At 42.3% G+C, this 16,845-nt stretch overlaps 1 protein-coding gene across 1 annotated transcript in view; it reads left to right on the top strand.

Annotated features, from left to right (window-relative positions):
- Positions 1-2,689: 2,689 nt before the first annotated feature.
- The window catches only part of dner (delta/notch-like EGF repeat containing), a 73,625-nt gene continuing 59,469 nt past the window's right edge, over positions 2,690-16,845 (top strand). Inside the window, exon 1 of the mRNA XM_026191904.2 lies at positions 2,690-3,284. Coding sequence (XP_026047689.2) covers positions 2,940-3,284 — 345 coding nt within the window. The 5' untranslated portion in view covers positions 2,690-2,939. The remainder of the gene's footprint in view (positions 3,285-16,845) is intronic.

Genomic DNA, 16,845 nt, shown 5'->3' with positions numbered 1-16,845 from the left:
AGCCACTTGGTGCATTGTGAGGTGAACATTTTCACCTCACAATGCACCAAGTGGCACCAGTGGACATTCATTATGGAAATGGGGAAGGTTGAGGCCAGGATGACATAGACAGCAGAAAGGTTTTGTATTGATCACATTGAGCATGCTGCAACAACCTGCAGCTGTTTTAAATGACTGACGGCATCAATCTTACATTATGGACAAGGTCAAGGACTGTTACAACTTTTGATTTCACGGCATAGGAAACGGATGTGTGCTTTAATATTTCTCCTGAATTACACTTTCCATGTTATTAGTTTTGATGACTAAAAAAAAATTATATTTGTAATAAATAAAAGATCTGCTCAAATTCAAAGGTAACCCTGACACTTAGGATATTTGTCTCTTTCAAAGCCTTACTTGAGTTGCCAGTATAGTTGCAGGGGTGGGCAATTCCAGGCCCCAAGGGCCGGTGTCCTTCAGGTTTTTAGATCTCACCTTGGGTCAACACACCTGAATCACATGATTAGTTCGTTACCAGGCCTCTGGAGAACTTCAGGGCATGTTGATGAGCTAATTTAGCCATTTAGATCAGCTGTGTTGGTTCAAGGACACATCTAAAACCTGCAGGGACACCGGCCCTCGAGGCCTGGAGTTGCCCACCACTGGTAAGGTCTAGAGTTTGAGTACATGATAAAGGCAGGTATCGATCTCTTGTTCCTCATACTAAAGTTTTGGATGTACAGTGCATCAATGCTTCATTTGTTCCATATTCTGTCATGTTACTCCAAAATAGATGAAACTTGTTTTTCACTTCAAACTTTGACACTTGAGCCCGTAATAACACAGTAGAAAGACGTTTGCTTAACATTCTTGCAAATTTATAAAAATATATAACATGTACATAAGGATTCACAGCCTTTGTCACGACACTCAAAATGGATCTCTGGAGCATCCCCATAAGAGCACAAGAGCACCAATGAATTGTGTGTAAACCTCAGAGACAGGATTGTGCCGAGGCACAGATCTGGGGAAGAGTACAGAAAAGTTTTTGCACCACTGAAGGTGCCGATAAGCACGGTGGCAACATCATCCATAAATTAAAGTTTCTGTAACCACCAGGACTCTTCAAACAGAAGCCGCCACATGGCAGCCTGCAGGGAGTTTACCAAAAGGTACCTGAAGGACTCTCAGACCATTAGAAACAACAACTCTTTAGCGTGAATGCCAAGCGTCAGGTCTGGAGGAAACCAGGCACCAATCATCACCTGACCATTACCATCCCTACAGTGTGGCATGGTGATGGCAGAGAAACCGAGAGACTAGACTGGGTCGAGGGAAAGATGAATGCAATATTATACAGAGACATCCTTGATGATAACCTTGAGCACTCTCGACCTCTGGACTGGGGCAAACGTTCATCTTCTAACAGCACACTAACTCTAAGCACGCAGCGTCCATCCTGTAGATTATTGCCATCTTGTGGTCGCAGTCAGCTATTGTCTCTGAAGACTGCAGTCTCTTATTTTGGCCTCATAAGAAACTGCAGCTCCCCATGTCCTGTAAACCTTGACTGGACCTGAGCGAATTGAGAGGTATTCGGGACACTGAATTGAAGACCGCCTCGCTTCCACGTGATTTATGACCTCAGTAAACTTTTCCTTTTTTCGAGTTTACGTTTGAAGTCTTATTTTTAAAGCAGGTGCTTCAGATTCTGCGATTTATAATTTAATTTAAAGTGAAACGAATGGTCTCGGTGAGACCTGCTGATCTCTGTCTTCAAAGAGATGGAAACAGCTGGACTGTGATGTCATTGAGGTGCTGTCCGTTTTTATTTACAGTCTATGTCTGTCTTTTCGTTATGTCCACAGCTGTCAGGTTGTCATACTTCCTGTAATCAATATATTGGCTTTGACATCGACCGCTACATGAACATGATCAACTGTAATCACCTACTGCAGGATTTTGAACAACAAAGAACTGCATCATATTAAAAACCATGTCTGCTCAAAGTAAAATCTACCCCAAAAGAGAACTGATGGCAACATTTTAAACACATTTCTTGGCACAGTTCACTGATGCTCTTAAAGCTAAAAAGCAAGGGATTTGAACTCATTTTAAAACAGCTCTAAACATGTCTGTGCTGTTGTGATTTGGGAGGCCTAAATAACCCTTACTTTCAGTTTTATCTATGCACACTTTTTTGTTACAGAACTTTATGGATTAAGTTTTCGGAGCATACCAGCCAAACTCGATCAGCATGATTTTGCAGTATTCAAGCCCAGAGTGCATTATCTCCCTTATGGTAATGCCGCCTGTTATCACTCGAAAGCAGCCAATCTTTTGGCAAAGCTGATGAGTTTTCTCACCAACCCCTCCTTCTCTGCTTTCCCTCCTCCCTGCCTCCTTGGAGGCCAAACTCCAAGAAGAGGATATGGATGATGAGACTCTAAATGAGGAAGGTGCAGTGCTCCTCTTCACTGTTTTTCTGCACAGTGAAGGCAAGCCAGGAGAGGGAGTGTGCATGAAGTTGGTGATGATGATGAGGAGGGGGTAGCGGAGGATGGTGTTTGTGTGTGTGTGTGTGAGAGAGAGAGTGTCGTCAGCAATCATCGTCACTGTGACTCGGAGGCAGAAAAAAGCAGAGAGCCCTCCCCTTCTCCTCTCGCATCCCTACCTTCTCTCCATCAGCCAGTCTCCTCTCAGTCATTCTACCCGCGCACAGCTGAGCCTCAGCATCCAACCAGCCTGCCTCCTCCTCCGCCCCTCTCTCGCTCTCTCCTCCTTTCACACACACCACACACACATTTCTCATATACCTCTCAGTTGCTGCTGAGCCCGGTCAACAGGAGCAGCAGCTCTGAGCAAAGGCGCAAAAGAAACACACAACCTTTTCCCCCGCACCCCCCCCCCCCCCCTAAACAAAGAAAAGAAAAGAAAACCAGACTAAGAGGATCAAGATGAGGATGGGTGTGTTCAGTGTGCCGGCAGTTCCTTGTTGCCGTCCCACAAAGAACGCAGGGAGCTTCACGTCCCCCCTGCTTCTCACCGTCCTGCTCCTGACCAGCGGCAGCAACAGCAGCAGCATCGGGGCCGTCCCCTCTCCGTTCCAGCTGGCCCCGGACACCCCGGCACCGGCCGAGCCCACCCCGACCCAGGCGACACCTCGTCCGGACCCCTGCGAAGGCAGACCCTGCCTCAACGGGGGATTCTGCTTGGCCCTCCTCCCCTCGGCAGGCAGGCCAGAGGACATCTGGGAGTACGCGTGTACGTGTAACCAGGGCTTCACTGGACGCAACTGTGAGGTATTTAATTTTTTAACCTTTTGCTACCTGTGTTGTCACACGATGGACTGTGAGCAGTCCCCGTAAGCGATGCTTTTGCTGGAGAAGATTTCACATACTTAGTGAGCAGGAAGTGGAGGTCAAGGAGTAGCCGGTGCAAGTTTGGCAATTTTGTTGGTCATGTGGAGAAAACTGGCACCAGCTGTGTCACTTTCTGTAAAATCACGGTGGGAAAATGTAGTTTAGTTTGGTTTAGTGCGCACTTATGTTATTATAACTAATTGTTTTCAGTTGTGGGAACTTTCACTGCTATTTTAGGATCATAATCGAGGCTTCACCAAAGATGACGTCAGTGACAAACCTGCATCATGTGTCCGTGTTATTTCTACGTGCGCCTTTACACTAGATTAGGCTGAGGGTACACTGCGTTGTAGTGCTCCCCGCTGTTTGCCGACGGTGATTTAATCAAAGCATGTGCTATCACAGAGACATGGAGACGAGTGCTGCGTTGCTGTGGCAACAGGAGGGAAGAGCGGCAGCAGTGCGATGCAAGCGAAAACTATAAATGTGTGTATTTTTATCTGTACCATATATGAAGCGTATATAAGTAGTTTATTATATGTTATAAAACATTATTTTGATGTTATTTATGTGAACTGCAAAGTTACAGTTAACATTGAATTTATCTGCTGCACACTAGTGAGCATGTTCACTGGGGTGTAAACTCAAGTATGGGTGAATTTATTAACACCAGGGATGCAGAGCCACACCGAATTCATTAACTACATCTGGATGGTGATGAATAAGAGAAGTGCCGTTTTTTTTCACATATTCCTGAAGATGCTCACGTCTGTCTTTTAAACCAGCACAGAGCTTTTATTAAGGTAAACTGAGAGCCCACTGGAGAAAGTGTCAGGAGCAAGGTTTTGTTAACATGGCATATTTAAAGAGTTGTTTTACTCCACTGGAAGACAGTTTTGATGAGTGACAAGCTGTTCGCTAGCAGACTTTAACAGAAGCAGATGCTCCTGCCTGAGCTCGGTCTGCTGAAGGTTTCTTCCTGTTTAAAGGGAGTTTTTCCTTCCTACTGTCACCAAATGCTTGCTCATAGTGTTTCTGTACCTTACAATATAAAGTGTCTTGTGGTGACTGGTGTTATGCTTGGGGCTGTAAAAGTAAAACTGAATTGAATTTAAATGAACAGGACAGAAATTTTCCTCTATTTTCCTTTTCCTTGACGTTAACCTACACTTCAGCTCCACCTTTGTACTCCTGACTAAGCCCTCGTTCTTTTATTCAGTTTGGCACATTTCTGATTTTTGCAAAAATCGCGTCTGCTGCTGGATTAAACGAGCTTCATTTCGAAGCTTAAAATGAGCGAACTGTAGCTGAGCATCTGCAGCATTAGGCTCAATAGGCAGCCAGGCTTCTGAGTCATGCTGGGGTGAAAGAGAGCATCCGCCAGCGGCAGAGAGGATAAATGAGTCTGCCGCAGCATCACGGAGGGGAAACAGCAAGGTGACTGGGTGAACCTCAGCAGAATCACCAACAGGTGGCAGCCATATCCTCCCCTCAGAGTTAGCACCTTTGCATACTGAGTGCTTCCTTACAAAGCATATGCATCCATGTATGTACGATAGAAGACAGGCGCTAGCAGGATCTAAATAATTTAGTGGAGTGTTTAGCAAGGGACACGATCACTGTCTCCTTGGCTGTCCTGGTTTTAACTCTCAGAATAGAAAGCATTTTTTATTTTTACCTCTGCAGCCTGCTTAACTGTTACTCTGGCCCACACGAACCGCAGACGCCGGTGTCATCACACCACCCGAGCTGAGGGGTGACAATTTAATGCAAAGAGGAGAACGCACAACTGCCCAAGCACTCTGCACAGTGTTTTGTTGTGCAGGACAACAACATCCTCTTATGCGCCACAGCTCAGGCCCGGCACAAGACCCGAGCCGGGCCCAGTGGGGAATCATTGATTTTTGTGCTCCCCTGTTGCTTGTTTCTTCTCCATGGAAACTGGAGCAGCAGTCAATTGAGATTTAGTAAATGACCTGACTGGCTGAGCACAAAGCTGGTTTGCATCTCACGTTCTGTGCATGCATCAAAACGCAGATGGTCGAGTGAGAGAGGGGGAGGAGAGACTGAAGAAAAGAGACAGGGCAAAGCAGGAGGAGGACAAGTCATATGGTGGGAAGACGTAGTGGCCTACGGTAGTGCTGTGCCATACTGCAAATTTTGGTATCGACCCAATACCGAGCATACAGGGCCAATATTGCCAACACCAATGCAGAGACTGATGCTTTTAACTTTTAAAGGCAGCTTAAGTAGGGAACAGCGGTGTGTCATGATTTATGAGATGATGAATGATCATCAATCTGCCAAATCTGAACATATTTTCATGACCAGTAGCACAAGTCGATGGTGTTCCCACAGTACACGCAGAACTGTTTCCAGTGTTTTAATATACAGCTGTAAAGAACTTCTACACAATGCTATACTTCCTCATTCACTGCAACACGTTGCTGCTGTGCACAGCAGGGCATGGAGGAGGGGGCGGAGCAAAGTGTGCCTGCATGAGAGGAGCGGTGTTTGTCTACTTTCTGATGAACGGGTGCAACGCACTGAACTTAGGCGAGTGAAACACAGCAAAATATCGATCCTGTCACGCTAGTATCGATCTGATATCTGTAGCAGCATTGGTATCGATCCTATCGATATTTGGATCGAGCCGCCTACTCCTAGCTTAAGAAATGAGAATGAAGAAAGGAGAAACAGTGACAGAAAGCTATGAAAAGTCCACACTTTCCTCCTCTTTTAGTCTAAATTCTACCTCCAGCCTGTGACGCTGCTCACAAAGCTGAATCTGTGAAACAAAACTTGCACAGTGTGCTTACTTTTAAGTCTTTGTTGTGCCTTGGGATATTTTGCGACATATTTTAAGTTCTGCGGCTAATCCTGCTTTGTTACTTACCTCCCTGGCAGTGTGTATACTGCTCTAATCAAAGCAGACTAATGCAAACCACAGCAGTGGGCAACATGGGGAAAATAAACCCTCTAAGTGTTTCTCTCTGGGTTTAATATTTGCCTGTACCTTTTTTTTTCCTGGATAGCGGCCTGTAAGCTGTCCTGATGGAATTTACTGCCACTGGCCTTTCTGCGAGTTATTAGCTGCTCAGCCGCTCACTTATTCATTACTGAAGGGCCTGTTGTGCACCCTGACGGATTTGCTAGCTTGCTCTACAACACAGTAGGGCTGTTACAGCACCAAACAGCCATCCGTCATGAAGCAAATTCACGGAGTGCTTGCTGCATGGGTTACTAAGCCAGTCAGCTACTGCATATTAAAGCAGTGGATCATAGCAGAATTTGCAGACTAAACTACAGCCCTGGCATTATAAACACAGAATTCATTTTTATTTGCTGCTATTCAGAGAGGTGATATATGGCACATGAGTTATTAGCCTCTACAGCAGGCAGGTCTGCCCCAGCTTAATAAGCTCATATGAGCATGTCAGCGCTGCGAAGAACTAGCGGCGTTTCAAGTCTTTTGATGATGATCTTTTTAGATCTCAGCTGGAAGATTTGCCAATCATTATTCTCTCTCATTACCCACTCATGCTTTCTCTGTTGTGCTGTTACATAAGCATAGTTGAAATCTTCAGGCTTCTTGCACCCTTTTCTAACATCTGTGGCTTCGTGGGCAGATCTAACCAGTGGAAGCTTAGCTTAGCTTAGCATGCAAGACTCGAAACATGAGTGAGACCCTAAGCTGCACCTATTCCTTATGCTGGCTCACTACATCCATGTACCTTCTAATCTTGTCCATCCTGGTCAGTCCCAGTGAAAATCTTAACACCTTCAGCTCTGCCTCCTGTCTGTATTCTATCTAGTTTCTACTACTCTCTCCAGAGCATACCTCCACCTCTCCAGGCTGTCTTCCACCTGCTCCCTACTGTCACTACAGATCATATTGTTGTCGGTTTATGGGCTCAGTCACTCATTTTGGTTCAATTTAAATACATGATCCAGGTTGTATATTTCAGAAAGGAGCTATACTTATTGGCTCATGACTTCCGATCGACCAATGAGCCCGCAGTTTCTCTACTCACAAAGATGACAAGGCTGGAAATGCTCATCTCGAGCCTTCTCATGTCAGTAGGTGACGTCATGCTGGCTACAGCTGAGTCTGTGTCTGTCATCAGGTCAAAAACCTTTACTAAATGTTCAAAAACCAGCGTATGAACATAATAAGTAACAATTTTACTAATGTGGTTGTTACATATAGCGTCTTTCTGTGCTAGAAGACATATCACAAGTCAAATAAAGCACTTCTCTGCTGCTCTGCTCCGTGTGTCATAAAGGAACAGACACGTGGAGCAGAGCTGACACCTGCACAGTGGGGAAGAGGAAGACAGGTAAGTAAAGGCAAAGTTTCCGAACTTGACAACTCATTTTGTTACTGTCAGTGCAATAAAAATGCAATAATCAGCTGTCACTCCGACGAACGATGTGAAATAACCCGCTGTTATATCATTCAGGTCATATGTACATATGCAGTTATACTACTCTGTTTTGCATTTATAGTTTGTATAGTTGTTTGTATAGTGAATTGTGGTCACATTCCTTGTTTTTGTGCACAAACTTGGCCAAATAAAGATGATTCTGATCCACACAGTGGGGTTGCAGGCAAAATAAATACATTTCCATATTCATAGAAGGAAAAATATCGGCTAAATATATGTAGAATCAGAAGCTTTTCTAATGCGCAAACAGATTATTTTCAGATATTACCTCTAGAGAGAACATAAGAAAACAAAAATCAAAAGAAGTCCAAAGAAGTAACTAAACTGTACAAACAGTACTTTACTAGTATAAATAAAAGTATTCAAAGCTAATAAGAATGATTTGTTGTTAATTCTGTTTTGTTCTACAAATTATTCTACTGGAATAAGTCTTTCGTCATTCACCCTAATGTAATTTTTCCTCACAGTCTTTTTGAAAGCTCCGGTTGATGGTTGAAGTGTTGGACTTGGCGCCCTGCAGTGTTTGTGGTTGGTAGGAAAGGGAGAACCATCCCTATCACATTTTTATAGACGGTATAAGAAGACAACTGAATTGTGCAGCACCAACACATAATAATAATGTAAAAAGGCGAGGTTAACCCACTACATAATAAAACCCACGCTGCTGAAAGTAGAAAGCATTTACAGGACCTGGAAATGTTCCCTCCAATACAGGAATGACACACCACTTAACATTACTTACAATATTATTTGTATCTCCTTTCCATAAAATACCTGACATTACACACTATTTAAAATTTACATACACACTTAGTCGCTTAGCCAATTTACTTAGGAGCTACAAAAATTACTCACAGTATAATTTGTGCCTCTTTTCCCATAAAGTACCTGAATTTAAGCACCACTTAAACTGTACTTATGAACTATTTAAAATTACTTACAGTATAATTTGTGTCTCCTTTTTGGGGGGGGATTCTACATTTTTCTAAGATCCAGAAGCAGGCTGAAGACGTTTATTAGACTTTAAAACATAAATGCAGCGAGAGTCACCAGCAATTCATTCAAAAAGTTTCGAGCAGGAAGCAAAATTAATGTTCTAATGACAGACGGTTTATTTTCTTTTCCAGCTGCATGTGCCAACTCTTCAATGAAAAGATCGTTCTCCTGACAGGACTCTGCGAAAGTAAACAAAACCAAGTCCTGAAGCTCTTTTTAATTGGAAGAGAAGGGAGTCTGTGTGTGGGTGTGTGGCGGTCAGCTCTTGTCTCCCAGGACCATTCACTCTGCTGCTACAGATACAGCCTGAGCTACATCCAATTAAGCGGAGCTCAGAGCTCATCACCAGCCTTTGGTCTCTTTGATATCCCTGGCTTGTTAGTCAGCGGGAAGACAGCAAGCATAAAGAATACATTTCTATTTATATATGCTGTATACTGTGCATCAGTAAGTTTGCTTATCCTCTTTATTTTGTAAAGAATGTGGTTGTCAGTGAATCGTTGTTTGTTTAGAAGATTTTCCACATGGCAAAGCTGATGATTCTGAATCATACAAGACTGCGAACTAACATTCCTGTGCATCACATCAGTCTCTATGAACTGCCCTGACTGAGGATCATAACTGGGACTGAAATGGTCAGAAAAACCTACTTTAGTGTTAGCTGACTGCCGATTCTAATTGCTTGAATAAATAAGATTTCTTGGTGGGTAATATCAGCGAATTTCTAACTGGATATTACACCACGTACCACTTAAATGCAGGTTCAGACCAGGCACAAGGATCAGCAGAACAAGATGCAAGGCTTTAATCTTTGCTTTACCAACCAGTCGTTATGTAAAGATCTCAGGTCACGCTGATGCCACAATGTTGAAAGTCGAATTTCCCATTAAAGGAGTCCATGGTTACTTTTAAAACTTTTTCTGTTTTATGTCCAGCTTCTTTGCCTCACTCTAATTACGAATAAAGACAAATTTTAAGGCTGATTAAATAGTTTTTCTTTCTTTCATTGGAAGAGAGATTCTTCTCATATTCTTAAAAGGTGTTGAATAGATGGATGCTGAAGTTGCTGTTACTAAAACCTTCAGTTCTCATTACACCTTAGTGAAGGCTAAACTTGAATAAAGCAGCGGGCAGTGCAATGGAAATGTGTCAAAATCTCTTTGTGACAAAGACAAAAATAGGTTCTGATTCTAGTAAGCGGATAAACTGTTAGCAAAGAGAAACATGGCTGCTTGTTTAATTAGGTACAGATGAATGAAGGGATGCTAGCAGGCTGCTTATGCCCCCACTGATACCTTTGATTTGATATCTACCCTTCAGCAAAAAGAGCCTTCTTTGAGCTATTATCACTGAGGTGTTGGTGGTGTTCATGTCGATGTCCCGAGGCATACACGTGCCGCCTTTGAACAGGAAGGCTTGAGGCCAAAGACTCTGGTCATTTCCATATCACACATCACCTGCTCTTTTGATCTGGGGAAAGAGTACGAGGAGACGCTGGTGTGAGGATTAGTGAAGCCTAATACAAATGCGGTGGATATGAGCTGCTCAAAAGCAAGTGCACATGCTACCGTGATTTCAATCACACTGGTTGTTTCGCATGTGTTTTTTTTTTTAGACAGACTGACAGTAGTAGTGTTGTTCTAGGTGGTGACTTCAATCTCCTGAGTCAAAAAGTCCACTGCTGATTGAACCATCTCTACAGCTGCTGCACTGGATGATCTGGAGACAGATATCTGTATGTCTGTTGTTTGGTCAGTGCTCAGAATGCACACAGTCTCAGAACTGTTGCCTATTCTCTGGTGATGGTTTTATCAGCTATTTTAAAACATAACCTCAATCTACTCACGCTGTAATCAATGAATGGTGCGCTGAGCAGAAGGTCTTGTACAGATATTAGATTACTGTCTGGATATTCATTATCTACACTCGAAGCCCCAAAATACTGGCAGCTGTATCCAGAGGTTGAGTCAAAAAAACAATAACCAGTGAGTTTTCAGGTTGTTTGAAGTATTGTAGTTAAAATTGGCACAAAGATTCAGCGTGCCCTGAAGACTTTTCCTTTAATGCCACCATCAGGTTCAGTTACGTGGTTCAGAGTGAAATATCTCCTCTATTGGATAAAATCACTTTAGCATTTCATCAAATTTAAATGTGCAGGCTTGTAAGGTTTTGGGTCATCAGGATTAAATACCTCTATGATAGGTTTACTAGCATGGTAACACGTTAATTTAAAGGGGCGGTGCACATTGCTGGGCAGTCAAGGTTCTGGTTGCCTAGGTAACCCTCGAATTTATTTGCCACTTTGTCATATTGTTACTGTAACCTGGTAGTTTAATAATGAATGACGACCAAAAGTTTTTATTATAGTCAAACCAACCAGTTATGATTCCTCATGAGTGATCAACCAAGACCCCCATTCACAACCCACTCAGAGGCACAGCAGAGTGGAGTCTTAACTTAGCAGAAATCACTGTCATAAAGTACGGACTGCAGGCTCAAATGGAGACTTTGAGACCAATTTCTTAAACAGAAAATAAACTTTTACTGAGGTAATCTGAAAAGGGGCAAAAAATAAAACAACAGAGCAAGCACATGAAGGAGGGCAACAGCGACAAAGGATGACTCAACAAAGAGGAGATGAAAACTGAGGATTTAAATAGATAAAGGAAGATAATCAAGGAGAACGGAAACGCCGCGTTAACATAGCTCAGCTGAAACTAATTAAGACAATGACAAGAGAAGTAAAACTTACAACAAAGCACAAGAGACAGAGAACCAAATGAGGAGAAAATGGGAGAAATTTTACATACCCCCCTAAAATTTTTGAAAGTGTTAGAAAATATGTTATTCATAATTCAATTGGTGGTTACAGAACAGCGCAGAATTCATTATTAAAGCAAGTCATCCACCGCACTGGTCAGCTAACAACAAGCAAAATATAATACCGCTGTTCAACCTCAATCATTTTTCTTTTCTTGTTCTTTTTCATACAGCCCTGCCCACTCGAGTATCTGCAGCCGCCCACCCCCCGGCGCGCTCATCGTGAATGGGGCTTTTGTGTCTGTGTCATTTGCTCTTTAATTCTTCTTTTGCCTGGCAGCAAAACATCCACCTCCTGTCCTGGATAGAAAAGTCATTACAATTCTCCCTGTGGTTTCGTGTTTTTTTTCTATTGCGTTTCATCTGCCCTCTTTTCTATTTATATATTTAATGGAGCAGCAGCCAGTTTCATCGCTAGTCACTGTATAATATAAAAATGGCTGTGCAGCTCTTACTCAGCACTAATTCCCCCCGATTATAACCCTCACTGTGACACCATCATTTTACTGTCGCTTGTAATGATTAGTCTTGTTGTTGCTCCTGTCAACATAATCAGGGTCTGTATCAGGGGTGTGGAAGGTTTGAGTATGTGTTTCATGAGTTTTTTAAAAAAATCTTTATTTGCAAGCTACTAGCTACTCCAGCTTTAAAGTGTATAAATGATTTCTGCTGTATTTTTTTCCTTCTTGATTCTGGATGATGTAAGCAGGAGGGGTTTTCCTTATATGGCCATCTCAGAAACACACAGAGCCCAGTACAGCGCCCCCACCCACCACGGAGAAAGCACAAGACAGGAGAGCTCTGTATGAAGTCTTTCTAGCAGCAAAGAAAACCTCTAGCAGCTAAATACATGCAGACAAAGCCATAACTTTACTTTGAGTGGTCACTAGGACATACAAACTCCATATACAGAATCACCAGTCTGTAGCCCATCTCTCTTTCTTGTCCTCTCTATGAATGGAAGATGCAAAAAAAAAAAAAAAAAGGTAAAACATATGTTAGCCATGCTAACCAGCATCGTTCTGCATTACTTTGATATTTGAAAAACAACCAACAGATTTCTGTGACAGACTCAGATTTTCATCATTGCGCACAGAGATTTCTCCAGATTTTGAGACCTTGTTGATGATATTATGCTTTATAGACACAGAAGACACAGAAGTCGTCCGCAGGTGCGCATTCACTGTCAAAATAAAAGAAGCGCACCAGATAAGAAGTTGCAACACGTGTTTGCGTACATAAGATTTTCTGGAGGAGGACAGACATTTGTTTAGAAGATGTCGAAGAAGCAAGCTCCTTTAAGCAATTACTTTGGTGTTCCTCCACCTCCAAAGAAATGTCAGAAGGAGTCCGAACCACAAAAGAAGCGCATATTCTCGGAAAAGCGGTTGCAGGAGGTGAGCTGGCTTCAAACAAATGATGAACGCACAGAGACGTGGTGCAGAATATGCCGAGAAAATCCCACTCTAGCGGACAAAAACAGTGCCTTTTTATATGGACGCAAATGTGAGCATGTGCGCGTTGGAACTTCTTATCTGGTGCGCGTCTTTTATTTTGCCAAAAAACCTAATGAGCTTCAAAATCTTCCTCCGGCTGTTTCTTTTTAGTTTCACTTGCTTTTCCAGTTTTCTGCTGCCCCTGTCCCAACTGTTCTTAGATGTGTTACTGCCACTGTTCATTCAATCCCTGCACTCCTGGCTCAGACATCAACACAGACCCAGTGTTAAAAATGTATCTTTTTTTTAATCTAACTTGTTGTTATTTGTTCATAAATTTGCTGGGTTGGACTCTATTTATAGCTTATAAATGAAACTGTAAGTGCTGGCCGTTTACTTCTGCAGCAGCTGCCTGTGACGTCTTTGTTATTTTCCTTTTCACGCTGACTGTTTTTCAGGCTCACTTTGGCCACATTTTAATGATAGTGTTAATAACCACATGTAAACAGTTAACGCTTACAGTGACAATATAGGAGCAAGATGCATTTGAAAACTGCTTGTCCTCCATGGTTTAGGGTAGTTTATAGGTTTGGGCTTGCAGAGACGTGTCCTGAGTTCTGATCCATACAAATGCCTTCGAAGAGAGACCGGCAGCAGAGCGAGCGCGTGAATCATCCTCTGCTCTGTTGCCCTCTATCTTCCAAAACATGGTGACTCAGTGACAGATGCAGAACTGACTCCTGCCATCTCTTTCTCAAACACAACTTGTCAGTCAGGTTTATATGACAATATGTTATTTAATGAGGCCAGCTGGGAGACACGCCACCACGCTGTGGCAAGTGTCTGTGTACTGGTGTGTGTTATGAACGTCTTCTCTCAGCTGCAGACAATAAATGCCAGCTTAATCCAAAAAAAATCCCTTCAGGACCAGTCGAGCACCTCCGACAGAGAGACGAGCGGGGCGCAGTCACCAGCCTGAGGCGTTAGACACAGAGATTAGCTCGTATTAACAGCTGGGCCCGTCTTTCAGTTGATAGGAGAGGCGCTGTGGAAAATTTGGCTGTCTGTTGGAGATTGTGGTAGAAATGTATTCATCAGGAAGTACACAGATGACAATAAAGAAGTTCCACTTGTTTTTGTAGTGGAAGGGAGAGCTCTGACTCGAGCACATGCATCCAAATCAGTGTTCAAACAGACTGAAATCATTGTAACCAACTGATAATAGTATTATAGTAATAATAGTATCATATTATTTTTATTACTGCTACTACTTACTACTAATAAAAATAATGTATGTGATGCTAAATTGGTTGTGAGCTTGAATGTTGTATTGGTTGGACTGTATCAAAAGTCTCATTTTAGTTTAAGCCACTTTTAACAGTTGGTCACCGTTTCTAAATTACCTAGAAAATGCTTTCTGGTTGTTATTACTATAGTTATACCATTACAGTTGGATGTCCTGAGACCGGTCTCGAGACCACTTTTACGTGGTCTTGGTCTTGTCTTGGTCTCGTTGTCTCAGGTCGAGATAGTGGTCGGGAGATTTGGAGTCAACAGCATCCATGACACACAACGTAACGTTCGATAATGTGTCATGCGCAAAAGCATCAGCTCTAAGAGCCGTGCTTAGAGAGTGCTTTGTAGTGAATCAGAAGAGTCGACTCCCATTGAGCGAGAGCCGGCTCCTCACTTAATTTCCTTTCGCTGCTCAGCTCTCACACAGTGGCTCAGCTATGCTCCAATCCCTGCATATTGTGGCCAATCACATGCGAGGATATAGGATAATATCATTATGTGAAAAACAGAGAGGGTGAGAGATGCGACGGTCAAGTGGAGCGTGCGTCTGTCCTCTCAGTACGCGAGTGAGACAGTAGACAGTGGTGAGGAGGGCTGTGCGAGTGCATAACACATAAATATGCCTGACACCAGTAAACGAAGCAGCATCTGGCTGCAGTTTAAAGACTTTTTGGTCTCGGTCTCGATCTTGGTTTCGTCTCGACATTGTCTTGGTCTTGGTTTTGTCTTGGTTTAGGCGGTCTTGACTACAAGTCTATATACCATACATCTTAGGACTAAGCTGTTATTTATGCTCTAATTTACAGTTTTGATATTTCATAACTAAATATGTAATCAATTTAGGATTCTTGTTCAGTAAAAGTGATAAAGAAACTTTTTCTTTAAAATTCCCCCAAAGATCGCAGGGCTGTTAATCTTGGAGGTGTTTCACATATTATTTATATAAAACCTGTGAAACATAACAGAAACATAACAGAATTACTGTGTTCAGCTACTTTGTGCAATCTGTTTGACAGAAGTGTTGATTATTTTAACAGTTACTGTGAAAGCTATAATTTATGACGCTGTAAATTTTCTATTTCCGACTTTGACCAGCACCTCTGATTCTAACCTCGATTCTGCAAAACCTCATCCTAACAGATCCAATGTGCCTAAATCAGGGATGCTATACTTATTTCACATTGTGGGCCACATACTGACGACTTTAATAGCAAGTGAGCCCGAACCAGTGAAACTACATGAAAAATGTGCAGAATTACAGAAAAAGCTAGTTTATTGCCCAGTATGGGCTATAATTATAAAATATTAAAATATACCTTTTTTTAGGACTTTTCTGTAGACTTAATTACTTTTTGTGTAAAATGGATTGCAAATAGTGGTGCACTCCTTCATATTTGGTGAACTCCTTTCATATTTTCAAAAGCCATCCAGAGGGCCGGATTGGAGTCATTGCCTGGGCGATTCTGGACCCCAGGCCTTATGTTTGAGAACAATAGGACAATAGCAACAAGGAGATGGAACTGTGCGATACACCGTGGACAGTCTTGTCACGGGGGATAGTTTTCTCATATTTTCTCCTCTTCCATCACTTTTCACTGAAAACCCTTTCATACGTTTAATTTTACTTTCTTAGGGCCCGAGCACTAGTGTGCAAGGGAGCCTAAACGAGCTCACCTATGTGTTGTTAAACGAATTCCTACAAACACATTGTTTGAGGTACATGAATGAAAAATGTAATGAGGTACATCATTACATCAGAAAAGTGCAAAATGAACAAAAAAGTCTTGTGGTCCATAGACCCAAACCCAAAAGGAAGTCTGCTATTTTGAATTGAAGGTGACATTTTGGTGCCGATTTTGCCATTTCCAGGTGTTGTATTTTTGCAAACTCTTCCTAGGAATTTTATTGGATCAAATTCCTATTCGGTAAGATCAACTACACACCTGGGCCATATTAAATCGCTGAGCTTTTGAGTTTACGTCATAGGGCGTGGCCGTGGTGCCACTGCGAATTTCAATCATTCGACATGTAATCTCACTTTGCACCGTTGGCTATAATCCTCATTGATCTAGATCGGATTTTAACTGGTGGTTCCACACATTATATGCATCAGTGTGACATTACATCAGATGGTAATCTCTAACGCCACCTGCTGGGCGTAGGTGTTGGGCGTGGCTCAATGCGCTGGGATGCGAGGGCCCTCTCAACGCTGCTTGCAGCTATAATTTAATTTGTGATTGTTGCTGTTTAATCAGTGCTTACATACACACACAAAAGATTTTTCACCTTCAATAAACATGAAGCAACTAAAGTTTCATTTTTTACAAGGCACATTTTCCTTAATGATTAATTATCATTAAGGAAAATGTGCCTTGTAAAAAATGAATGTATACCAGCAGAGTACATTTCATTTGACCAGATTTCATTAAATGTAACATTTTAGATTAAAATGTTCAATTTTTACATAATTAATTTTGCATAAATTGGTAAAAATTTGTATTTTAA

Source organism: Astatotilapia calliptera, chromosome 14 (genome assembly GCF_964374335.1).
Source record: "Astatotilapia calliptera chromosome 14, fAstCal68.1, whole genome shotgun sequence".
Taxonomy (NCBI): Eukaryota; Metazoa; Chordata; class Actinopteri; order Cichliformes; family Cichlidae; genus Astatotilapia; species Astatotilapia calliptera.
Note: the sequence above shows the minus strand (reverse complement) of the source record. Positions and strands in the feature narration are given on the sequence as shown.